The sequence below is a fragment of the Apus apus genome, chromosome 5 (genome assembly GCF_020740795.1).
Source record: "Apus apus isolate bApuApu2 chromosome 5, bApuApu2.pri.cur, whole genome shotgun sequence".
Taxonomy (NCBI): Eukaryota; Metazoa; Chordata; class Aves; order Apodiformes; family Apodidae; genus Apus; species Apus apus.
This window is the reverse complement of record NC_067286.1, coordinates 25,350,263-25,377,072: the sequence shown is the minus strand read 5'-3', so window position 1 is coordinate 25,377,072 and position 26,810 is coordinate 25,350,263. Positions and strand designations below refer to the sequence as shown.

The 26,810-nt window shown below is 50.4% G+C and overlaps 1 protein-coding gene across 4 annotated transcripts in view; it reads left to right on the top strand.

Moving 5' to 3' along the window:
- Nucleotides 1-503: 503 nt before the first annotated feature.
- CREB3L1 (cAMP responsive element binding protein 3 like 1) overlaps nt 504-26,810 on the top strand; it is a 54,813-nt gene continuing 28,506 nt past the window's right edge. For all 4 annotated transcript variants that reach the window (XM_051620398.1, XM_051620399.1, XM_051620397.1 and 1 more), the window contains exons 1-2: nt 504-762; nt 25,558-25,786. In XM_051620398.1, coding sequence (XP_051476358.1) covers nt 655-762; nt 25,558-25,786 — 337 coding nt within the window. In that variant the 5' untranslated portion in view covers nt 504-654. The remainder of the gene's footprint in view (nt 763-25,557; nt 25,787-26,810) is intronic.

Sequence of the window (26,810 nt, the reverse complement as noted above, 5' to 3'; positions counted from 1 at the left end):
TATAATCTTCCTGAAGCTCTTTAATGGTGCCCAACTCTTTAATTACAGAGCAGCCACATGGGCTGCTGCAGCCAGGCCTACCTGCAAGCACGCTGGGGAGAGCAGGGGCAAGATTTCCCTGCCGACACCGCTCCCCGCCAGGCGCCGACCCCTCGGAAGACCCATCTTTCCCAGCCCTGCTCCCGGCGGGACGCAGCGGGGCAACCGGACGCTGCCACGGCCTTTCTGCCGGCAGGGCTGACTCCGGGGCTGCTGAAGGCAGGGTCTGTTCAGTTCGCCAAACCGAAACGGCTCTGCCGGGGATCAACCTCGCCCCGCGCCCCCTCGGCGGCCCGGCAGGAGCGGGGTGCTGCCCGGGAGGCGGGCAGCTGCCTGAGGGGTGTGTGCGGGAGAAGTCCCGCCCCGCCGGCTCCCGGTGCGGGGCGGGGGCGCGCCGGGCCGGCCCCTCGGCAGCGGGCTCTGACAGCTGCCCCGAGCGGGCGGCCGCGCTCCCGTCCCCGCCGCCGACTCGCTCGGCTCCGCGCCCCGCCGCGCCCCGCCGCGCCCCGCCGCCCCATGGGCCGCCGCCGCCGGGGGGCGGGGTGGATCGTGCCGCCGCAGTGAGCCCGGCCGGCGGAGCGCGGGGGGCGGCCGAGCCCCCGCGCCGCGGGCACCATGGACAGTATCCTGGAGCCCTTCCCCGCCGAGCGGCTCTTCCCCGCCGCCGGCAGCGGCTTCCTCGACCTCGGCGACTTCAGCGAGGCGGACTTCCTCAGCAACGTGGTAAGGGACCGCCGGCAGCTCCCCCCGGAGCTGGGCCCCGGGCGGGCGGCCGCAGCCCCGACAGCGCGGACGGGACACGCCGGCGGGCTCTTCGCTGCCCCCGCCGGGCTCCGCCTGCCCCGGGGTCCTGCCCCCGAGCGCGGGGAGCCCCGGGGGTGCAGGTACCCCGGTGCTCCTCGCCGCACACGGCCAGCGCCCCCCGGGACCGGCCCCGCCACCCCTCGGCGTCCTGCCGCGGGCACCCCGAGGACGCTCCGCTGGGGAATCACAGGTTTTTTTCTTGTAATGCGCTTTTGTGGCTGATGTGGCTGGAGGGGATGCGTGTGGTCCCAGGCGGGGACCGAGGCATGGCCGGGGGCCATCGGGAGACCTTTGGGCTCAGCACCTCCGCTATCCTTTGCTTGTAACTTTTCCTCGGAGTGGCATTTGGGAGATGAAGCGTCACCCGGTTGGCCTTAAGAGTGGGCAGATTTGCTTTGGAGAGTGGCTTGGGAGGAATAGGTGCTGCCAGTTCCAAGAAAGCAGAGGGGCATTGCTCACCTCTAGGAACCTGCCCAGCCTCTCCCAGGAGCCATGCGAGTCCCTGGTCCCGCAGCACTCCCAGAGCAGCACGCACAGCCTCTTTGCTGTCCTGCGCTATCTTTCCGTGGGAGTTTGTGCTGCGAATCCTGCAGCTCTTCTGCCAGGGAGGACACAGCCCTGAGGCAGAAGGGGGACGGGCCTCACCCCAGAGGTGTTTTGGGCAGCGGAGCACTGCCTGCACTCTAAGCTCCAGCAGCTTCTGTGCAGCTGCAGCCGTGACCCGGGCAGAGATTTAGCCATGGCTTGTTATTCCTCTGTCACAATACAGGCACCTCCCGCCTTCCCGGTGTAGCACTGTCAGTGTCTCTGAGGTCTACTCTTGCAACGGGAGAAGGGGAGATGCCAACACTATGTCACAGGAGCAGGGGATAGGGAGAGAAGGGCTGCTTTGCTACACAAAACATACCTAAAGCCTTTTATGTTGCCTTCTTTGTCGAGGAGACAGTAGAGATGCAGAATTTGCATAAATGTTAAATGCACCACACTTGGTGCGCAGAGACGCACCAGGTCTGGGAAAGTGATTGTGCAGGCAGCCCCATCTCTCAGAAATCTTGCCAGCTCCTTATTTCCAAGGTACCACCGAGCCTCAAGGACTGACTCTGGTCAGGCTCTATGGGAGGCAGCAGAGTCCTGCTGTGCTCAGGCAAACCTTCCAGTGGCTCCTCACCCCAGGGCTGAGGGCTCACTCGTCCTGTGAGGCCCTGTCAGCTCGTATCTGAGAGACCTGTTGTTAAGAGTCTTGTGCTTTCCCTAATTCCATATACATCCAGTGTGGATGAAGCTCTGCTGATATGAAGTGCTTTATGCCAGGACCTCTACTCCCTTACCAAAGTGAAAATAGTGTGTATTGGCACCACCTCTTTTACCTAGGTGCAACATGGGCTGCAGTCATAAGACAAGGAACACCAATATAGGTGATACCTCTTAATAGCTTAAATACAACTTCTGCCTGCAGGCAGACCCTGTGAAAAAGAAGCTTTTGTGTAAGAGTGCCATCTGGTGCCACCTGCCAGGACAGTGTGTCTAAAGTGTGTGGTGGCCATGTGCAGGCTGGCTCTGTCCTGCCTCATTTAAATGGCCTTTCTCCTCAGAGAGCTGCTTCTCAAAGTAGCCTGCCCCTGCCTTCACATTAAACTAGGTTGCAGTGACTCAAGCATCGTTGTGCTCAGCTTGTAAGGAGAAAGGATTTTTTGTGTGTGTGTGTGGATTTTTTTCCCAACTGCCAGCACCACAAACTTCTGCTGGAGTGTCAAGCTGATACCTTCTCTTCCTGCAGATGATATACAGCTACTTCTCGCCTACCAAATCTGTCGGTGATACCAGAGCCAGAACATAATACATCACCCTCTTTGTTCTCACTCTGCATGACAACATGGGGGGAAGGAATACAGTTACATTTTCTTAACAAATTCAGCAAACCTCCTGGGATCTTGAGATGTGTTGAGAAGTAGAACTGTGCAGAGCATCACCGTGCACAATAGCTCACCAAGTTGCCAGTGCTTTTTCTTCAAAGACAGGCAAACTTTTCCAGATATTGTTCAGCAAGCATTTTTCTTAGAGCAGGCCAGGAATTTTGACCATAAAATGCCAGTATGAAACTTTTTTTCTGAGGATGATTTCTTCAGTTCAAAAAGGAAGCAGAAAGAAAAGATGGATGAACCTTACTGCAGAGACTGTGCTCCCTTGGGGCAAGAATTACATTTCTCTGAACTACTCTTTTTTTCTGAACCTCAGCTCTGCTCATGAGTCCTCTTCATCTTTAAAAATTATTCTCTGTATTGTTCATCTAAAGTTGTGACAAAGAAGTAATGAAGGTATGTCTGCAGATGCATCCTCAAAAAGGTCCTCTTCTGAAACAGAAAAAAAAAAGAAATAAAAAGGTAATTTTAATAACTGTCAGGGCTGCCATTCAGAGGGATCTAGCCAGGTTGGCGTAATGGGTTGACAGAAACCTCATGAAGTTCAGCAAGGAAAAATACCAATTCCTGGCCCTAGGATAGAGAGACTGACCCACCAAGGGTGATGGGGCAGTGCTCTGCCCTGCTGGCAAAGACAGCTAGTGGGTAGCAACCGGAGAGTGGTGGTAGATAGACAGAGGGAAGGGATTATCCCCCTCTTCTTGACAATTATAAAACTGTGTCTGAAATACAGTGTCCAGTTTTGGACTGCCTGGTAGCAGAAAGACCTTGAAAAAATCTGAGGACATGGAGGGGATGGTCATCAAGATAGCTGGGAGCTCGAGAACTTTTCATCTGAGGAGGGAGGCTGAGGGAGCTGGGCTTGCTCAGCTGGAGAAGAGGCGGCTCCAGGAGGACCTAGCAGCAGCCTGCCTGGGCTGGTGCGGGAGTTACTGAGAAGATGGAGCCAGGCTTTTTCCATAAGTGCATGGCAGGAGGATGACTGGTCATAAATTGGAACAGGGAAGGTTTAGACTGGGTGTTAGGAAACAATTTCTCACTGTGAGGAAAACCAGGAGTGGATGAGGCTGCCCAGAGACAATGGAAGCTCACTTCTTCCTCAGAGGTTTCTAGGACCTATCTGGACAAAGTCCTGTGCAACCTATATTTAATGTTGGCCCTGCTCTGAGCAGGAAGTTGGATTAGAGACCTTCTGAGCTCCCGACCAACCTACATGAGTATGATGGAGTTTGGGTTTCTCTGGAAAATCTTAAGGAGAGTGGTGTCTGCTTGGTACTTGGAGCAGAAATCTCCAAGGGACACAAAATCCTTCTTTTTACTTCACTTAGCTTCTGCTAACCAGACTTACATAAGATGACTACTAACAACATTATTAGTCTCCTTTTGCTCAGGAAGCCACTTACTGCTCTTGAACTTAAGCAACTTTGCTCACCTTTTTCTGCCAGAAGGACCTACCAGAAATGAAGCTAATCCTTCATGCAGTACTAACTTATCAATTTCATCCATCTGGTGCCCAGTCCATGATTTCTAGTCATTCCTGTGAGCACCTATGTATTCGCTTAGGGTCTGTTACAGCTGCACTCCAGCTTACTTTCTCTCTCAGCTCTTATCAGTGTTATGAAACTCTTCAAAAGAGTTTTCTTATCTTTTGAGTCAGATTCACTACAGTGCTTCACTGGGTTTGTGACAGTCTGATTTCAGAATGAAGCTAGAATAAACCAGCCAAACAAGAGTCACGTATTTCTTTTTAACCCAGTACCCCAGTGGGTTTGTTTCTTCTCTATGCTTCTGTATTTTATAGTATGAAGGATACCTTCAAAGATGACTTTGGATGTTCACATCAACACAGCTCTATTTTGACTCTATATTTACCTCCTTCTAAAAGAGAGGCATTAAGGCAAAAAAATAGCCTACATGCTAGTCGAGGTCTCCACTGTTAAAAGTTGCAAAATGGCATTTCAGGCAGTCTCAGTAGTGCCAGACCAGCTCCTTTGGGGAATGCACAGTAACGTGCTCTTTCACTGTGTGATCCTACATGCCTGGGCAATGTGACAAGTGGCATCATCTGGAGCCTCCTGGGGGACAGCAGAATGGGAGAACTGCTTGATTCCAGTGGGTTGCTTCTTGAGTACAAACTGAGTTTTGTGTCTCCTGTGAACTCTTTCCTTTAATACTGTTTGGGCCTGTGAAAAGGAGGAGGGTTGCAGGACTGGATGCAGTGAGCAGGCTGAGAGCAGTGCTGGTGCAACTTGCACCCTTTGTCTTCAGATAAAGAGATGCTGTTCACCATGGGTGATTGTCACTCTTGCAAGGAACCTGCACACACTCCCATTCCTCTTATGCCTACTGCAGGAACATAAATAGTGGTGCTTAGGTCTTGGGCTGACCTTTTTTTTGAGTGAGTTTTGTGCTGTGTAAGCTCCTTTTCACCATCTCTGCACGCAGTGAGGAGGAAGAGCTCAGGCAGATTTGGTCATCCACTTCTCATCCTGTTCAGTTTCTCGACAGGGGAGCTCTGCTGTAATGGGAGGCTGGGTCTCTGGGACTGATGGCAGTGCCTCATGGGGACACATGCAGCAAGCATTTTGGCCTTCAGTTGCCATTCTGCATAAAATTTGGTCAGTGACACATCCCTGGTTAGTCAGCCAAGTACTGGGTAAGGCAAGACTTTTTTTATTTAAGTTTTGCTTGGAACTTGCTAGTCAGAGATTCCTGTGGGATCTGGAGCACAGATTCGGAGAGGCCTGGTGGGGCCATCAGACCTGGCCTGGTGGAAATGAATCCTAAATTAATAGTTCCCAGATTTTCCTATTTTATTAGTCTCTTTGGATCCATCTGGTGGTTTCTCTACTTCATGTCCATGCTACTCTTTCCTCTCTCATAGCAGGACGTACACCTGCATAAGTTTGATAGAACAAGAGGGAATGGCTTCAAGCTGCAACAGGGTAGGCTTAGACTGGACATGAGGACATTTTTTTTCACAGAAAGAGTGGTTAGACACTGGAATAGGATGCCCAGGGAGGTGGTTGAGTCACTATCCCTGGATGTGTTGAAGGGTCATTTGGATGTGCTGTTGGTGGAGATGGTTTAGGGGACAACTTTGTAGAGTACGGATGATGGCTGGACTCCATGATCCCAAGGGTCTTTTCCAACCTGAATGGTTCTATGATTCTGTAAGTACTAGCAGCAGGATGAAACCAGAGCAGAAGACAGAAGTTCCTGGGTCTCTGAGCCTACAGAATCATCACTGCAGGGTCCTAATCAGGAAACATATTTCCATTTTGGTGATGAAGAGGAGGAGAAACTTGAATTTTGTTTGGAAGACTTTATGTTGGTACTTCCTCTGCAGAGACTGGGGATTGTTCATGTGTCCCTCATAGCTGACAAGAAACTGATAAACACTTGGGATACTCTTCTTAAATAAAAACGTTCATCTGTTGAACAACTGCTTGCTTGTGCTGGGGCTTCACTGGCCTAAATGCTCATCTCAGCTGAAGTGGGAGAACCCTTTAATTGCACTGGTAGGCCATGGCTAGGAGAGAGGCTACAGCTCAGAGCAGGAGTGTAGAAAGGCTTGTGTCCAAAACAGGGTTAAATAGTGGAGACAGAGCCATTATCTTGGTGGGGAGAAGCAGGAAGGACTTTGGTGAAGTGCTTGCAGAGTAAACAAAGGGAGGGCTTGGCAGGAGGGGGAAGCACATCTGTGCATACAGTCCACTCTGACTGAGGGAGGGTGTCAGCAGCACCAGCTGGGAGATGCTGGAGTTGTGTACAGCTTTGGCCAAATCTGCCAGGTGATCCCCATCCCCTATGGCATAAGGCAGTAATTTGTGACCACCACTTTCAGAGAGGAGGAAACCTGAGGTCTCATTTGTACAGACGAGACTGTAGAGAGCCTCTGAGATTGGCCCATTGGACCTCTTTCTGGTACCACTATGAATGCCTAAGCATGGTGTTTGGTGGCTTCTGAATCACAGAATCTCAGAATGTTAGGGGTTGGAAGGGACCTCCAAAGATCATTGAGTCCAACACCCTTGCCAGAGCAGGACCAAAACTAGGGCAGATCACTGAGAAAGACATCCAGACAGGTCTTGAAAGTCTCCAGAGGAGACTCCACAGCCTCTCTGGTGAGCCTGTTCCAGTGCTCTGTAACACCCGTGGTAAAGAAGTTCTTCCTTGTGTTGAGGTGAAACTTCCTGTGCTCAAGTTTTAATCCATTGCCCCTCATCCTATCAAAGAGCACAAGTGAAAAGATGTCCCTGCCTTCTTGACGCCCAGCCCTCATGTATTTATAGACATTAATTAGATCCCCCTCAGTCTTCTGAAGCCTGACAAGGAGCTGTCTCTGGTAGAGGGAAATTTGGAAAAAAGTGTTTTCTGAAGCAGCCCCTTAAGGGGAAATTTAGAATAAGGGATTTCATAGTCACAGGTGCCACCTTGCTATTCAAAATAAGGCCAGACTGACACCTCTGCAACATGCTCCTCTCTTGCCTCCGAGAGATGTCTACTCCTGCGCTTGCTCCTTTTTACAGCTCAAATAAGAAATGACCAAGAGTCACTGACCTATGCCTCTTGGCCTGAATGGGCTGGGAGATTTCCCAGGAAAATTCCAGGTCTGTGCTGCAAGGTCAGGTGCAGCAACCTATGCTTCACAGGCAACTTTGTGGTCAGCATTATTGTTCTTCAGGAGAAGTATCAGGAACCAACTGTGTTAATCCTCACTTCCAGGTCAATCTCAGTCTTGGGAGATTACCACATTCCACCAATGCCAGCTTTCTGCTGAGTACTGTATTTATTGTCTTTTACACATCTGAACTGCTGGGCCATCATTTCTCCACATGGGAGTTGAGAAGTGAGAGCAAGGGTGGAACAGAAGCCATGTTTCTCAGCTGATGCCCATGCTGGCACCATGGTTGTCCTGCTGCAACAGGTGACTTCTGTGCATGCAACTTTAATGTAATTTGGTGTCCTCAGGCTGAAATCATTGATCCTGTTTTCATGCTGGCAGTAGGATAGGATGGATGCTTACACGGAGCCCTTTTCTTACTCTTTCCGGTATTTGGAGCTCAGCTTGTGTGGTGAGTTGTTAGGTGTTCTCTTGGGTTGGTGCCTGCATGTTTCACATTGTCCATCAGAGCAGGAATAGCTGAAAGGTTGTGAAGAGCCAAGAGCATGGCCAGAGCAGCAGGGCACTGCAGGTAGCGTGCTGAAAGGCAGGCTGTGTCTTTCAACCCAGTTGCTCCCCACAAGTCTGCCATGCGCTGTTTACATCTAGCTAACTTTTTCCCACCTGCTCAAGAAAGCTTTTTTATTTTGCTTCTGCTTTCCTGTACAGTCACATCATTTAAGGTTTTCCTTTCCTGTAGTCTCCTGAGCCAGCCTGAACACACCAGCCTTCTCCTCTCACCCACGCCTTTCTGGGTTCTTTACCCACCTTCTCTTCTTCTTCTTTGCATCTCTCCTCTTACTGCTATTTTGTTAAATCTCCCCAGGGCTGCCTGCCTTTGAAATCATGTGGAGCTGCTCTGGTCTGATTAGTGTCCAAGTGATATATGTTTGACACTGATCTTGACATGTTGTTCAGCCAGAACAATGTCTCATGAAGGCTGGATCTGCAGATATCCATACACTGTTTCACTCCTTTCTTTCTCTTTCCTATTTTATCTTCTCACTTTCTAAGATTACAGCCATTCCTTGTCCAGGGTGGAAGCAATGTGCGTGGTTATTCTCTCTGAAAGAAGTATGTAATTTAAACCAGAGCTGGGATAATCAGTACCATCTTTAGGGCTCAAAGGTGATGCTTCATGCGAGATCATTCATTATGATCACTGTCCAGCCTGTTCCAGAGGAAACTCACCCTTGACTAGCTCAGCAAAGTTGATTTTGGCTTTTTTTACACTGTGACTTTGTCTTGATTAGGAAAAATGTTCATTTAGGTCAGTCTGGCTGACCCAATTAGCAAAGCCTGCTCAAAACACAGTAAACGTTTTTCCTAGAATAGATGCAACGTAACACGTTCAGCTCAGGGATCTGTGTCAGGAGTTCCCTTCCAACAGGAATGTCAGGGCTCCCCTTGGGAGGAATCTGGCAGCTGAGGCTGGAGAAGAAATACAGCTTGGGCCTGACACCAAGCACATTACACAGGAGGGAGCTGGATACATTGGCTTTGGACACTCATACTGGATTGTCAGCATCCCTCCTGCAGGTGAGCTTCCTTCAACGATGCCCAAGGAACTTCCCCCATGCTGAGCTCCCCACAGCCATATCACGGGGGCACTGGCTTCTCCTCCTGATGCCATGGCATGTGCAGGTAGGAGCACTGCAGCTCAAGAATAACTAATCTCTGCTGGCCGAGGCTCAGGGGGTCTACCTTGGGAACCTGCTTCTGGCTCTGCAGTATTCACAGTCCTCCCTCTCCTGGGAGGGGAGCTTTTCCCTCCAGAGGGGGTAGCTGAGGCAGAGGGAGACCAGAATGAAAAAGAGGACCCAGGTCCAGAGCCTTGATAGTTAATTGTTGCATGTCAGAGCAGCTTGATGTTAAATGAGTCCCACAAATTCATGACAGTTGAAGGAAGGAGCTGGGCAGGTGCTTTTGGATGAGCTCACTGCTGCCCTGGAGGAGGGACTGCAAGCGAGGCAGCTCAGGGAGGAGGAAACCAGCTCTGACATTTGTAAAGACTGTTGATGGAAGGTTTCTTTCAAAGCCTTTTCAGTCTCTCAATCTGAGAGCTCTTTGCCCAGGGAGTGCTGGAAATCTGGCTCTTCTTTCCAGTTAAATGTGGCAGACTCTGAGAGTTGATGAGGTGCTGTTGAGCCACAAATATAGAGTTGCCAATTGAATTATGTTTGGTTTGTTTTTGTTGTGTTTTTTCTCTCCTTATGGACAGTAGTGCAGTGAGTTTGTCGGGAATGGGAGAACCAAATTTTAGTCCCAGCTCTGCCAGTTACTTAGCATGTGATCCTCAGGGTGTCACTTACAGCAATGCAGCTTTTGCTTGCTATAAAACAGTGCACATCCTTATTCTTACTGACATGGGGCAGTGCCATTGCTGGGTGAAGCAGACTGATGTAAAGTTAGACTGGGGTGGGGTTTTGCTAGTAGATATCTGCCAGGAAAGGTCCACAGGAGCTATGACTTTGCTTCCCCAGTTAAAGGCTCTTTTAATTACTTTGCAGCTATACATGATATTTGCAGCATTCTCACTTTGCCAGATCCACCCTCCACTGATGTCCCAGCCATCCTTCACCCCTCTCCTGCTCCTTACCCCGGGGGACTGCACGTGTCCGATTCTGACCTCAGATATTTCAAGCTGATCCAGAGTAATCTTTCTGTGTCAGTCTGAATGACTGTGTTGGTCAGCTTCAGGATTTAAACTAAAGTACTTGGCCCATGCTGTTGCTGGCCTGACCTCTTTGGGCCTTACTGAAAACCAAACAATTTGTGCTTTATAAATCCACTGAATGGGCTGTACTCATACCTCATCCTCCACTGCACAACCAGATTCTGGCTCAGTCGCAAAACCTTACTTCTCCCTGGGTTTGGCACAACTTGCTGAGAGCACCCCATAACATTTCTGCCTGAAACTGCTGCATGGTCAGGGCTGTTCTGAGTTCCCAGGCTCCCAAAATATGTCTCATCTGGTTTGTATCTGAGAACAAGGTAACAAGCCAAAAGTACCAGTGTGCCATGGCTTTCTCAGTCCCTTAGCACGGCGTTCAAGACCCACATCAGTCCTTCCTGCTGCCCAGTATATGGTTTTTCAGTTTTCCTTCCTCTTTGGAGGTGCGTTTTCGCCACAGTAAGTCTGCCTGACCTGGTATAAAGTTAGGATTGCCATCCTCCACTAGGAAAAGCAATGCAAAGGTTACTTTTCAGTTCTGTGATGCTTCTGCTCTTCAGGATTTGTCAAACCTAGTTGGCAGAAGTCCAGCAGCTGGATTAGCATTAAATACTGAGCAAATGGCCTGCAGCCCTGTCAAAGCACACACCTTCCATTCTTTTCCTATATGTCTTCAAGCCCTGTTTTCATCACAATAGGAGAGAGCTGAGTACCAGATGCTGCTCTGGTCAATGCTGGGGACAGAACAGAGGGTGCTGCACTCCTGTTTTTGACACTAATTAGTACCAGGGTGGTAGCTAGAGGCTGCGAGAGCAAAACTGTTTCTCCCTCTCCTTGTAACTGCAGCCACGGTGAGCAGCCAGTGCAGCTGTAAGCAGCTGGGGTGAGCTGCAGCAGAGCAGGAGTCATGCTAATTTCTTAATTTTCCTGCATGCTTCTGGCTCCAGGGGAGCAGCCTTGGCAGCCTCTTCCTTTGTAGCCAGGGGCTGGACTCCCAGGTGAGGTGAAGGCACATAATATTATGTCAACCCCAGCAGCTACACAGCGTGGTGAAGTCACCCAGCAGCCTCGGTATCTGCAAGTAAGTGCCAGAGACCCGTGTGCAGACCAGTGCCCTTTCCACTGGTTTCTGATGCCTTTCTGATATTCAATGAAATTGGATTATATAGAGTTGCCAGAGGATTTATTTGTTTGTTCTGGGAAAAAGAGGGAAGGAGACCAGGAGGGATGGAGAACAGGGAAAGAAAGAGGGAAGAAAAAGCAAAGACAAGAGAGAGGTAGCTATGCAGTTAGCATTCCTGAGCCATCTGGACCTGTTGGCATGGCCCCAGCTGGACAGGCTCACAGGTTTATCCACAGCATGATGTAATCTCCACCGTCCATCATTTGATTTTTCTCCTTGAGCTGGATGGCTTTGTATCTGGTGCATGTCTGGAGCGGGCATTTTGATTTCCTGTTGCTATTTGTGGACTTTTCCTGGCCGATTCTCAAGAGCAGCTCGGTCGGTTTGCATTCCTCAAGCTGAAGGAGCAGTGCCACCCCGCCGGCCAGGCCAGCCTGCGTGCCAGGGAGGGACAGCCCTGCATGGCAACCAGCTGTGGTCTGCACGGTGCTGCAGTTGGAGAGAGGGTGACACCTCTGCCTGGTGCTGGGGCCACTGCAGCTGAGCTCGGGAGTCAGCTCAGCCTTCAACACCAGGGCTGGCAGGACTACCCTTCCCCGCTGCTCCTGGGCTTCCCTGCCCTGCTGGGTCTTGCAGCAAAATGGGAGGAAGGAGAATTTGAATTGGCCCAAAACCTGTTCCTTCCTTTGGAAGATGTGAGTAAAAAGCAACTGATGATCTCAGTCCCTCTCCCTTGCTAATGCCAGCACTGGGAAGCACCAGGGCTCTTGGCTGTGAAGCAGGTGGGCTTCCCAGCACATTAAATGAAGAGGTTCTGCATGTCCACCTCCATAAAAGCACACTGTTAGAATGTCTCTAAATTACAGGAGCCACACGGGAGCAAAGTGGTCTTCTTTAATACATAAATTCAATGTTTGGAGAGCAAACAGTAGAGCCATAGGTCTCCTGCCTTCAGAAGCAGAGCAACTCCCACCCTCTCACATGGCTGGAAAGGGCAGAGATGCCTAGAGGATGAAGATGGGACTTCTTCACAGTGTACCACTGCTGCAAGCAAACCTCAAACACAGTAACATGAGGGGCCTGCTTCAGAGTACACCATTCTCTGCTCTGACTCAAGAGATGTGGGTAGCTGTGTGATGAGCCATTAGGCAACAGTTTGACATAAGCACACAGTACTCGTCATCATGCCTCATCCTGCCCACATGCCTCACTTAGTTTTATTATCTCCAGGGGCTTGGGAACAGGGAAGCCGAGTGCAGTGACCCCCAGGGAGCAAAATTTTCTTCAGTGGAGAATCCTACCAGTTGGTTCAGAAGCTGTCCTCGGTGCACCTGGAGGGAGCAGGAGTGCTTTCATAATACTGCAGGGACGGCCTGTCCACCCGGGATGGACTCACTGGAACCACAGAGCTGAGCTTTTCCACCCGATTCAGCTCTGCTGAGTGAAATAGTAGCTAAGGAAAACGATGGCCTCTTTATAAACCAACTGGCAAAACTCTTGCATCTCTCCTGGGAGCAGGCCAGGGATTGTGAGTCACTGCTTAAGTGTGTTGCAGCCAAGGTAGTTTTACCCAAGACATTAAGTGAGAGAAGAGAGATCCACCCAGGAGTCCCAGCAGAAAGAGAAATAGTCATGACCACAATTAATAATAATATAATGATGAAAAGATTCAGAAATGCACTGCCCACTCCAAAAATAAAGTTTGAGGACTATTCAAATGCTGTAAAGAGAAGAGAGGAAAGAGTTGAGAAAGACCACCAAAGCCTGCATGTCAGCTGCAATGCAAGGAGTCCTGTCCAGCTGGCCTGGGTTCAAAGAGCTCCTATTGTCCAACAGCATTTTCAAGACACCATTCAAAACTTTCGGAAAATGAACCCAAGATGCAGGGTGAGATTTATCACACAATAAAGTCAAGCCAGATGTGCGCACCCTTTCGGAGAGAGGACACAGGAGGAAGGCAACGGAGGAGTGTCCTGTTTTTGCTGGGACAGATTTCTAAAATAAATTTTCTGTTTAGAGAATCTGTAGTTGAAAGGCTGCAGAGTCCAGTTCTGTGAGAACACAAGATGCTCTGGTAGGTAGGTTTCTGTACCGACCAAGGTGGAGGGTAGTTTTGACCCACGCAGGTGCAGTGGACTGGGAGGGGTGAAGCCCAGGGCAGCTGACCCAAGCCGGCCAGCCTACGCATTCCATACCATTAATGTCACCCTCACCATAAATCAGGAAGTTTGTGGAGGTGTTTGGGGGCTTCTACCACAGCTGCCTTCCTGAGAGGGTCCCGTCTGTCTCACTGGTAATCCCGTGCCTGAGGCCTCCTCCTCAGCTTGCAGTGGCTGCCATGTTCTCACTGGAGCTGTTGTGCGGGCAGCGTTGGGCTGCGCTGCTGGGAGTGCACAGCTTGTCACTGCTGCCTCAGCTGAGCATAACTTTGTGTCTTAGATTGGCATTAGGGTCAAAATTAGCTCATTCGTGTTATCATTTGTGTTTTCATTTCAATCCAGGGGTCTCCCGTCCTTTTCCTGTTTTGGTTGGGTGATAGAGCAACTGTCCAAACTGTGATAAGGAGCAAAGCAGGGGGGAACCAGGTGGCAGAGGCAAGAGGGAAGAGGGTGGCATGAGAAGGCCTGGTGCTGCAAGCATCCAGGCAGGAACAAGGGGCTGGGTGTGGCTGTGCTGGGACACATGCTGGGCACTTGTTAAGGATTTCATGTATACGCAGAACTCCATAGTTAGGAAAATTCACTTGGTGCTGGGATTAAGGGACAGAAGAGGAAGATCTCACTGATGCTGCTTCTCTTTTGTTGCACGTAAAACCCTGACGGGAATTAAGAGGTTACTGCTGCTTCTGGTCCTGGATTATAAATCTGCATAATAAGGCCATGTCTGAAAGGATGCCCAGAAGCCAAACCACTGTAGATTTTATCTTGATTTTCTAGAGCTCGCACAGCCTTTATTATCACTTTGCAGCACTGGCCACCATGGCAGGGCTGTAACTGCTTTTGCCACAGGAATCACTCACTTCCACCTGTGATTTGATTATGTTAAAAATCTAGCAATTAATTATACAGAAAGATAATTTAATCTTTGAATCTGCTGCTAATGCAGAGTTACATGACTACAACCTGCCATCAAGTAAGTCCTCAAGTTCTCCTTGCCTGCAATTAAACTAGTGTTGTTTCTGCTGTTTACCAAAATAACCCAGTAGGGTGGCCATGCCATACCACACTCCACAGATTAAAAGGTGACTTGGTTGTGTTCTCAGGAAGACCTCTGGTAGTATGTACTTTTTCATCTAAGAGCAAAAAGCCTGAGAAAACACTTTGGAGGCTTAAGCTAGACAGTCCCTCTGCAATGACTCATATGTTTTGTGACTATAGTTAGCTTCTGCAACAGTTCTGGTTCTTTTAGAAAGGGGTGGATTTATCTAAAGCCTTTACACTGAAATGAGATGTTTCTTTCTGTGAAGCTCAGTTACAGACGATGAGTCTGAAGCAGAAGGCATGAATACAGTTCCTGCACTAAGCTATGTGAAGAACCATATTTGATTACCAGACTGGTTCCTCCAGATCCCAAAACCCATTAAGCCATCCATTGTCTCTCCTTGTGCTACTCCAGGTATGTCCAGAGACTGGATTCCCAAGTCCACTGGTTTCTGGAAACCCCTCTAATGCTAGGGTGCAGATGTCTGCTTAATCTCAGACACAGGAGCTTTCAGGGCACAATAGGTTTCCTGTCTTCAAAGGAACATGGGATTTTTTCTTCCCAGAAGCTTCTGACTTTACTTGGGCACATGATTCCAGGCATTTTCACATTTCTACTTCTTTTCACTGGCTACAGGATACTCAGCTGCTGAGCCCTGTCATGGAGAAGTTTGGCTTGGAAGGGAGATAGCTGGAGACCCAGGTGTTGGGAAAGGCTTTTCACAGGCTGCCTTTCTCCTTCAGCCTTGATTTTCATCCCATGGTTGAGGTGACTGCAGTATCTCTGAGCAGTCAGATCTCCATCCTTGTCTTTGGAAACACAGGCCTTTGACCCCTGGTTCACCAACATGGCACCTTTGTTGTCCCCAGGATGGTGTTAACTCAGATTGCCCCAGTAGTGATGAATGGTCTGAGAGGTGTTACTGCTCTTTGTGGGCTAGGAATGATTTCCCCATTGTCCAGAGACTCTGGTTTCTGCAGCTCCACTGCTGAGGTGAAAATGATACCCTCAGCATTGGAGCTGAAGTTTAATTTCCTATCTGCAGCTCAGGGCACAGATTTTCCACTGGGATATTGGCAGAAGGTCAGAAATCTGCATTCCAAGCTGAATTGCTTTGAAAACAGTCCTAGTGTGGAACCCCATTCAGTCTGCTGGTTGCAAAACCCAGCCCTTGCCCAGCCTGGCCACTGAAGAGAGTCCCAGCTCTTGCTCTCTTAAGGTTTTGAGTGAAAATCCCTCACATCATTGAGTCACAAATTAGCTGGTCCAGACTTAGTTGCTCTGTAATTGCCCTTTACAAAGGCTTAAGGAATCAAAGCCACCAGTAATGTTTGGTATTAGCTGCGTGCCTCAGCTTTTGGACTGGAACAGAGTACAGCTATCTTCCTCTTCCAAGGCCTGCTTTTCTTTATGAGTCTCCAGGGACCTGCCAGGGGACAAAATGTGAATTATCTTTCATTTCATCTGAGCACTAAAGAGAAACAGTTTCAATAAGACAAATGAAGCTGATTGTAAAGATAATACAGACCTTTCCTTCTTCTCCGGATATCTCCCAGAGCAGATTCCCTCTATCTCCCATGGCACCTTTCTTATTGTTTATACTGCCTTTCTTGTAAGATGCAGAAAAAAGGCCCATAATGGCATGGGGGTGACAAGCTGTGTAAGAGCAGAGACCTGCCAACTCCAGTGGCTCCAAACCCATATTGGGCAGGGCCAGAAGCTTCCAAGAAAGATGGAAGAAATAGTAGAGTGTCATATATTCCAGTTCATTTTGTTTTTTGAATAAAATTCCACATCCCACAGACTAGGGACTGGCTTGAGCAGTTGCACCTCTCTAATTTGTTTTTAATTGTACTGAATGTTCATACTGAATTTCATTTATTTTGGAGATACTGTGATCCAGCTTCACTGCAGCATGGCAGTATAGTTCACAGAGTCATGCAGAGTGAACCAGTATTTTCTTTTGCTTGCCCTGCCTGCTGCTTTTCATCGCACCTCTCGTCCCTCTCCATCAAGCAGAATTTTTCCCTAAACTGTCCAAGCAGACATACAACACACAATTAAATCCATGTAGGCTTTTCCAGGGTAGATTCACCTCTAGATATGCAGAGGATGGGCTGGAGCTGCATGCCTAGGTTATGCAGCAGTGCTGCACACCACCAGGCATGGCTATGGAACACACCCAGTTGTGTTCTGTCTGCTGTGCCCTTGTGGGGACTGAGAAGGGATGGATGTGTCTGGGCTCTGCAGAGGCAGAGGTGGATCAGGGTCACACAGCAGGCAGGGCCTTCCCAAAGATGATGGATTGTATGCTCACACATAAGGAAATACAGTTCACCCTGATGCTAGAGCAGCTGAAAAGACTCCTGGCCCCCCATCATGGTGTGGAGTTATGGGGACCATGGGGAGTCTGCTGCAAGCTCAGCTGAGGATGCCAAGTTGAGGCAAAGAGGTGAAGCACCAATGCAGGCAAGAGGGCAGAGACCTGGGGGCAGCGATGACAATACAGCTTCTTTCTCTCAGAGCTACTGCTTGTGTGAAGTCTCTTTCTGGAGACTGTACTGACCTTGTCTTGGGAAGGAGCAAAGCAGAGGAAGAGATCCCTGCCAGCGTGTGCAGGGGTACCTGCATTCCCACTGAGAACACCTCCCACACATCCCTGTTAGAACACAGTCCAGCTGCCACCACAACAGCTCAGAAATAAAGGCGGCTTTGTTTTGTCGCAAGCAGGTGTCTTCAGTTCTCCAAGTTCAAGAAAGGCCTTGCAGGACAAACTTTTTATTTACCTTTCACAGACTCCTAGAAATAGCCCCCAAATCTTCTGCCAAATGTAGGTTAAGAGCAGCTGATCGGAATGTTTCACCCTGAGAGGGTTGTGTTCACTTCTGCATGCTGTTTTAAGTGCTGCTCTAATGTATTTTGTAGGCTGCAAGGGAGTTGTAAGTCAAAGGAAATTTGGGATGTTCATTGCATACGTAGCACACACAGAAACAGCTCGCTGTAAAGCACAGGCATTCATTCCTCTTCATCTTCCAGGGTGCTGCTGCGGGCAGGAGAGCTGCTCCTGTCTGCAGATTCAGTGAGGCTCATGCAACAGGCAAACTGTGTTCTGCAGCTGCTTTCCACTCTGGCCCAGTGGAGCTTGGTTGGCCCCAGGGGAGGCTGACGTGTTCCCCTCCTCCCTAGCATACATATACCTTCTCTGCACCCCGGCATCCGCCGGTGGTTTGAGGGCACCCAGGTGGCTACACTCGGATGCCATTTGTATTTTCCTTCACCTCCTCCTGGTCTCTGCCCTGCTCCACAGTCTTTTCCCTCACAGGACGCTTCCAGCCTCTCCCATGTCATTGCTGCCCACGCTGGCTGCTAATCCCATTTACGCTGAACACACTAAACCCAGGTGTGGGCACTCCAGTGTCCATGACTCTTCTGCCACCGCAACAGCAGGTGCCTTCAGTGCCTCCTTCAGGGACGCTGGGAAACCCAGTCACAGGCTGGCAGGCTTCAGCATCCCACATACCTTTTTCTCTCTCTTTTGTTTTTCTTTCAAGGGCAAAACCATTTAAGCTAGAGACGTAACTCTCCCTGCGCCTGAATTCCTCCCAAGATTCCTCCGCAGCGAAAAGCAGGCTCGCCATCTCTGAGCTGAGTGTTACGCAGCTACAATCACAGCCACAAAGTGTTGATGTGGCCTGTATCCTGCGTACGCTTTTAACATCACCCCTTCTGTCAGCTGGTATTTTTCTTCCCCCCTGCTGGGTCTGTAGGGAAGGGGGAGGGGGGAACCACAAAACCTTTATGCCTGCCACGGAGGTTACTGCAAACCGTGGGAGCAGTATGTACCCGAAGTCTCCTGGAAAGGCTGGGACGATGTCCTCTACGGCACGCTTTTATCCCTGGAGGAGGAAGCGCCACGAAGGGGTAGAGGCGAGGCCTCCTTGAGGGGCACAGACCGCGGGGGTCGGGGCGGGCGCCCCCCTCCCAACTACACCCCGACCGCCGCGGTCTCTGCCCCTCGACCTCAGCGTCCCCCCCCGGACTCAGCGCCCAGGAGGCACGGCGGGGGAGCCGGGCGCGGGAAGCCGGCGGGGCAGGGCGGCACGGCGGGGCAGGGCAGGGCAGGGCAGGGCGGCGGGGCAGGGCAGGGCAGGGCAGGGCAGGGCAGGGCGGCACGGCGGGGCAGGGCGGCACGGCGGGGCAGGGCGGCACGGCGGGGCAGGGCGCTGAGGCGGCCGGGCCACGGGCCGCGGGCCGCTCCGTCCTAACCCTGCACTCCTCCCGCCCGCCTCGCGCGCCTCCTCTGGCGGCGGCCTCCCATTGGCTGCCGCTCGGAAGCCCCGGCCAATGGACGCGCTCCCCGGGCTGTGGCGGCGGGCGGGCTCCGCTGGCAGCGCCGGGCGCTCCTGCCTGGCCGGGGGGCGGGGGACGGGGGGCGAGGCGGCTGCCGGCACCCGGGGGGCCTCCCCCATCGCTTCGGGGTAGCGCCTTGCCTCGGCGCCGCGCCCTCAGTCGCCGTCCTCTGATTGTGTCTTGAGCCTCTGTCGTCCCTCCTAGGTCTTGTGGCGCCTAGTGCTGGAAACTGTAAATCCATGCCCTTGGCGCGGGTGCGCGGTGATAGGAGGTTTCCGCAGCGAGCCGTGCCCGAGCCTTGCTGGGTCTTCGCGAGGAGGGCATGGCTGCTGCTGCCACGGAGCATTGGCTGTAGCACCTTCGGCCTGAGAGGCCGCAAGCCCTGCAGGGAGGGCGCTGATGGCACAGCTCACCTGTGGGAAGCAGGTCACCTGCCTTGCTTTTGGTGGCCCTACCCCCTTCTGTCATTCTGCATTATTCTGCAAGCAGCAGTTCTGCGCCCGGTTGCACGTCAGGTTCAGTCAAACCCACTGGCGCTTGGAGTCTGAGTGTCAGGGCAGTGTTTGGTTCGCCGTACTGTCCAAGGCTGTGCTGCTGAAAATAATCACAGGTGACTTGGGCATCACTGTCAAGTCTCAGAAAGACAGAAGGGTGCTGCCAGTTGGGATGTTGTCCTGTTGCTGGAGGGAAATAACAGTGGGGTCTGCAGATGGTTTGGCCTGAAGTCCTTCAGCTGTGCCATGCAGCAAAGCAGGAACAGCAAGAGGGTAGCAGGTCAGTGGCAAGTTGTCCAGGCAGAGTAGGAGCCTGGGCAGACCAGGCATGGAGCAGCAGGGAGCTGTGGTATGTGAAGGGAGAGATGAAGATCAATACAGGTCAGGACAGAGAGGCACCAGAGGGGACTGAGAGCAGGCCAAGAGGTGGTTGGGTGATCACTTGTGCCCCTTGGGATGCAGACACACTGACGAGACTGTGAGGATAAGTGTGCACAGCATCTGTCCATCCTGTCTGGATCTTGTTAACGCTGTCAGGACCTTCATTTTCATGAGGTCTAAAATTCACTGCATTTTAAAGAGAGCAGAAGGACTGTCTGGAGTGTATGGGCTCTTCTTTCCTGGAATGTAAAGGAAACCTCGGCTGTGAAGCTGGAGTGCAGGGGGCTTCATTCCTTACTGAAAGCAGAGAAGGGAAATGCAGATGTCACAGCTGGGACAGGAGATTTATCTTGGCAAGCAAAGAGGAAAAATATTTTCAAAAAGAAAAGAGAAAATTCAGAAGAATCCCCTCCCCATCTGCACTGCCTGCCAGCATGAGCAGAACCTCCAACCTGCAAAGGCCTTTCGTCTCCTGGGCCTGGGCTGCCGCCCAGCTGGATTAGCCCCTCGCAGCTTTCTCTTTGGAGCAAGACCATCGTGGTGGGAGCAGGGAGGCTGTGAGAACCAGGCTGATCCTGAAGGGAGATTGCCTCCAAACAACTCAGCTGGAGGTGGGAAGGAGAAAGTCACAGTCAAACGTTGGAAGCATAAGAGGGAAAGGGAGGGACAGATGCAGCCAGGGTGACAACAGAGGAAAGGTTGCTCCAGGGAGAGGAACTGTCCCCTCCTCCGCTGTGCATGGTGCCATTAGGCTACAAGAGTGGCATCTCCAGGCATCCTGTGTGCAGCCACGCAGAGGAGAAGGCTTAATGCCTCTCTTTTTGCTTGGAGCCTCCAGAGGTATAACACCAGCTCTGTGTGGGAGGAAGTAGAGAACTTGCATTTGGATGTCTGGATGCCTTACATTAGCTCCCAAGATAACGGTTGTACAACAGGAAAGGGTGTTCGAACGAGAAATGCACGCACACACATACAGTATGCTATTTAGACAACCCTGAGCATGAGGTCAGGGTGAAAACATGTGGTGGAAATATGTTTGGAAGAGTCAGTGCCTATGTTGGTCACCAGGAGTGGGAGGGAGCAGGAGCCGGCAGCTGATGGTTTCACACTCTCTCCACACAGCTGAGGTGGCCTCAGCCCGAGCAGATTCTCCTGAGGCACCAGAGCAGCTTAAGGCTCTCTGTTGGGCCTGGAGATACGGTGGTCGTTGCCTCCCCTGTACCTGTGCATACTGGCTTGTCCCCTTTGGGCACTGCCTTCCCATCCTCCCAGAACTGCAGTGGGGGGACAGGCAGCCAGAAAGCAGGCTTGGATCAGGAAATCCAGCACATCCTTACCATTGCGTTTCTGTCCCTTGGCTGCCCCCTCCCTGACCGCTCATTGGTAATACAGCTTTGGAAACACATCTCGTGCTATTTCTTGGCTTTGGCACATAGTTAGAAGGAGAAGGAAGGAGGGTGTGAAAGGGAGGGGGAGATAGCAGGAGCAAGTAAAACAAAATGAGACTGTGCTGTTTTCCCTTAGTACACTACACACCCACTCCCTCTGGGCCAGGATGGTAAGGACCATGTGTCCCATTTGACAGATCCCCCTTGCTCAAGCTGGACCCATCTGCATGAAAGCTACGGAGCATCTCAGCAGAGTTGCAGAGTCCTTCATTGTCACAATTATCAATTCTTGGCCGCTTTCTTGAGAAGCAGGAGCTGGCTGATCTCAGCCTGGCTGGAAGGTGCTATCAAGGAGAGTGTAGGCCTTGAAGAGAATGTGAGAGGATGAGCCTGCTCTCTTTGTGCATCTCTGTACATCCCACCTTCATTCACATCTAAGTCCTGTGGACTCTTTCTTGGACCTTCCACCAACACATGCCTGCTGGTGTGCTGAGATCTCCATTGCCACCACATTGGCAAAAGTCTCTCCAAAACCCAGCACAGTTGTTTCATTTAGATGCAGCAAATGCAGGCCTTCAGCAGTGCTGGCCCCAGTCTGGGTGGGAAGGGAGGGCTGATGACTGCCCAGCACCTCCTTAGGCATGTGACCTTCTAACCAGGATAAAGTTATGGTCCTCTTGGTCAAGTGATAAACCTGCCTCTGTTTATTGCTCAGAAACTTTGAGCACCGACCCTGCTGTGCTCTGCAGTGACCCACACAGCAATGGGACACTGTACCCTGTGACCTGCAGTTCCCCAAAGCCTGCTCTCTCACACATGTTAAGGAGGAATATGGCTGAGGCTTTCTCGGAGTTTTGCCTGATAGGTGCAGCTCCTGCCACAAGGCTGGGTGTGACAGAGTTTGCATATTCTGGGTTAGCAGGCTCAGTCTAAAGTAATTGGCAGTGATTTTGATGACCACTATCCAAACTAAGCTCTCGGCTGCTCCTCACTGTGCCCATCACAGCTGGATCTGGAGAAGAGGACAATTTTTCCTGTCACCATGTGGTTGTGTGTATGGCTGTCTATACTAATCCAAAATCTATCCTGAAATTAGCAATACTTGTTGGCATCAGGAGAGAACAAGGCCAACCAAAGAGACATGGTTGCTTAGCTTCCTGTAGTCTCCGTTGTGGATATAGCCAGCCACAAAGCCATTTCATTATCTTTGTTTGCTTTACTCTTCCTTCCCCTGCTTTCCTCTGCCTCTTGTCACCACCTTTGAGTAAAATAGCAATCTCCAGCTCTCTGGCAGCTCTGGGTCCTTTCCTGGGTGCTCTCTGAGGGTGTCTGATCCTTGGTGCCCTCTTTGATAATGACCATAATTATTATAGTTATTGTATAGACTGTAGTTAATGATATAGGGTAGTTGCCTTCTCTCCTTCATCTGTGTCTGGTGATGTTGGATTGGTATATATATGGTTGATGAAAGCTGAGAGGGGCTGCTTTGAAAGGGAGGCTTTGCCAGTACTTAGTTGTGCTGGAGGATAAGACCCAAGAGCCCGTATACAGGTACATGCACCAACGTTTCTGGATTCCTACAGAGGGTGTGAGTATCATTCCCTACTTATCACCCATGTTTTTCCCATACCGTGTGATAGGCCTCTGTCGGTTGAGAGAGAACGGGCTCTTGGGGACCTGAACTGGGGACCAGCATCTCTGGGTGAACAGTGTTGACTTCATCCTGACTTCCAAGCAGCAACGTCCTCCAGCAATGCTGCTGTGTGGTGTCTAAAATAAGAACGAGAAGTTAACTCCTGTCAATGTTGGTGACTGTGTAAAGGCTCTGATACTCAGTACCTTGCACTCATTATTCATCCCTCACCCCTTAGTGGCTGGTGGGGAATTTTTTTGGTTTCAGAATAAAACCAGAGGCACATCTCTGCCTCTTCCCTTCAGGTAGGTTTGTCCTAGAATGGGAAGGTTGACCGAGAGATCCTTGTACACATGGGTGGGATGCCACTAAAAGATAGTGTGATAAACAACTGCATAAATGCATCTTCTCAACTCTCTTCACTCCCACCTCTGGCTTTGTTAATGCACAGTTGTGAAAGAAATTTGAAGCACGTGGCAGAGTCACAGACAGCTCTCCCTGCAGCTGTCCATGCAGCCCCGCTTCTTTTCCAGGGTTACAGAGTGGTTCTAGTTTTGATAGTTAAAACAGTAGATATGATTTGAGTGCCTCTTGTTGGATCCTGGCTCTGCTGTGCTGTCGTGGTGTGTTGGCAGCCAGAACTCTGAATTCCTTCACTTTTCTGTGGTTAGATTCTCACCCTTACCATAAGGCTATTGTGTACATATCCTGTGTTTGCTTGTGTTGTTTAGAGAAAGCAAGACAAAGAACATCTGTTAGATGAGCAAGCACTCTCTGGGGTTAATGCTCAGGACTCCAAACTCTCTGCCCCTCTGTGCTTTAGGATAGGTCAAAACCTGGTTTTCCAAGTGCTTTTTAGGTAAATATCTAACCTAGTTCCATCTGCTGACTCAGCTCCCTCTGAAGAGCAGTTATGCTCAGCACAGATGGGAGGTGTTTTGTGTCACTTGATTCAAGTGCAGAAATGCTTCTAGGCAACATGGAAATGGCTGGGTAGATTTTACAAAGCTACCCAGCCAACTCAGCTTCTGGTATGGGAACAAGTGGAGAAAACTTCAGCCCAGACATCCCAGGGAGGGCCTCAACACTGGGATTTAGCATTAGTATACCGTCTTTGCCTTACCTGCTGTTGAGAGCCGATGCCAGGGGGGGCTATGGGGAAGGGAAGAACAGTTTCCCACACTTCCACAAGCAGTATCTGCCCTCCCAGGGGAACCTTGGATGGTGGTGTGTCAGGCTGTCACTCCAGGCAGTGGGAGGACAGGACAAGTAGGAAGGAAGTGAAGGGAGAGAAACCTAGTGTCAGGTAGAAAGTAGGCAGCAGGGAGTCCCCCCCGTCCCGCCCCTGACTTCCAGCATGCTCTGAGGGCATCTGAGTTTTTCAATTGCATGGCTGAGGGTTGGTGTTGGAGGGTGGAGGGCACTGGTGTGTTGGAGATTGCTGCAGCTCATTGTCTCCCTTCCCAGCTTGGTGGGAAGTGCGGGTCTGTTCAGCCAGATCCTACTTCACTCCCCAGTCTCGCCCCAACCCTCTGACAGCAAGCATAATGTTGACAGAGTGATATTGTGCTCAGATAAAACAAATATACCTTCCAGTAGGAACAGGAACCTGTAGGCTCCAGCATCCGGGGTGCTCTGGCCAACTCCTCCCTCAGCCCTAGTGCTGGGGGAAGAAAGCACTGCATGCACCCCATGCTGCTTTAGGAGCCGGGCTCTTTCCTGAGCTCAGGTCTCACACTGGAATTCATTGGCATTCATGTCTGTGCTCTAGGACCTGCATGCTCTCTCCCACTCTCTCTCATCCATACCCTGTTCCTCTTGGTATTTCAGTATGCTGCTTTAAACGCCTTTCTGCCCACCCAGACACTTTTCCAGGCTGGGGGGGGGGATGACCCAGTCTGGCTTTGCTGAGCTCTCTCCAGTTCATTTAAGTTACACAGTTCTCTCTGTGTAATATAGTCACTTGAATGTATCTCTCTTCCCTCTCCCTGAGCCAGTAGCCTCGATCTGCCAACAAATGGGATAATTTTTCAGCTGGTGTTTGGCAACCATAATTTTTCTCCCTGCCCAACCAATGCTTTGTTGTAGCAAATGGAAAAGTTAGTGATTTGACTTCTGAATAAGAGGGTATGCCCCAAAGGAAACAGGTTCCCTGTAGCATCAGGAGCCCAGCTCTGCAGCAGCACTGGCCAGATTTACTGACTGTTATTGGAATGATTAGTGGAATGTTTGTTTGTTGTTAATAGCCCATCTGTAGTGTTTAAACTTCATCGGGAAGCAGAATTTCACAGGCATTATCTGGCTGGAGAACAGCCTCATATGGTCCACAGAGGGGCTGTGAAATCCCAGAGGAAATGAAATACAACAGGGGGCCTTCCTGTTATGTTGATTCAATTGATCTTTTTTTTCTCTGATAGAAATCAGCAGCTGGGTTGATGTTCTCTGGGGCATCAGAGTGCCTATTTCTGCTGGCAGAGAACATGAGAAAGTGTCTGTCACCAAGAACAGATGCCAAGGACCATGATTTTCTGTCACACTTGCATTTTGCCATCACAGGGATTTCTTGCCTTGCACTCTATTCAGCTTATTGTCACAGTGAGATGATGCTAGGAAGCCAAAGATAGGTACCTGTAAAGGAAGGGGCAGATGTGAGAATATAGAAGTGTCTGTGGCACAGACAAATGAGCAGAAAAGATGTACATCACCACAGCCCTTTCTATCTTAATGCAAGGTGTTTTTATCAAACTGATGCAGGCAAGGGACAGGAATTGCGTTTTCCATCCAAAAAGGGCTGTTGCTGAGGTTTAGCTCTCAGACTATGGGAAGGCTCTCAGATCCCTCTTGGAGTTGACACTAATGCTCTCTCTCCCTCTGTCTTTTCTCAGCATTTCTCAGAGAACCTGGATCACTTCTCTGACAACATGGAGGATTTCTCCAATGACCTCTTCAGCAGTTTCTTTGATGACCCAGTACTGGCTGAGAAGAACCCACTGCTGGACATGGACCTGGATCCACCCACTCCAGGCATCCAGGCAGAGCACAGTTACTCCCTCAGTGGAGACTCTGCTCCTCAGAGCCCCCTTGTGCCTGTCAAGGCTGAAGATAATGCTAATGGTGAGCACCCTGCACAGCTTTGAGCACATCTGTTAGAAGAGGCCCTGGCTGGCTTCCATATATAAGGACAAACTGGCTATTCCTTTGGCTTGTGCATGGGTAATCTTGGGAAGAATCCAATCTGCTGTTGTCAAATACAGCCCATATTTTTTCCTTCAGTTTGTGCTCTGACAGTCCCATTGCTCCTTAACCAGGCTAACTTATTTATGAGGATGATAACTGGTTGTGGTTCAGTGTGCTGCCAGCTTCTGGCAAGCAGCAGGCCATGTCTTTTTAGGACCCTGCAAACCTGGGTGTGGATGCCTGAGATCCAGGTCTGTTTTGGCAGCAGTGTTTTGGCTTGAATATGGGAAGCATGAGTCTTTGGCTGCAAACAGTGCTGGTGCATGTGGAAAGTTAAATGGCTTCTTTACTAGCAGATCTTTTAGCAGGAGACAGAGAGGAACAGCCATTTCAAAACCTATTTTTAAAACAATTCATTTCAGGATAATTTATGATGGCTGGATATTTTTAGAGCCATCCTTACAGAGAGTCCTGTAATTTGTGGGACTGTGTGGGTGTCCCAACAGCTGATGGACACCGGGATGCCTGAAAAAGCAGTAGCACAGGCTCAGTACACGCAGAAGAAAGCCATTCCTTAGAGCGAGAGTCAGTCCTGGTACAGAGGCTCTCATGGCCAGGAGTGATCCTCGCTCTCTGGTACAGATGCCAAGGCAGGAGCATGGGAGCTGGCTTCTGCTGCCTCTTTGGTCCCTACAAAGGGTGCAGCCATCAGTGCCACATTCCTTAGAGGCCACTCAGATTGGTGCTGGGAGAGAGGCTCTGCCTGAGTATCAAAAAAGTTTTCCATTTACTTTTCTTTTTCCTTAGCTTTAACCCCAATACAGCCTTGAAGGGCACTCAGCCCAACCAGCGAAGTGGGTGATTAACAAAAAACAAACCAGCATGAACACATAGATACATCTTTATTTTGCCCCTGCAAATGAACAGGAAGGGATGAGGCTTGGGAATGAGAGACGCAAAA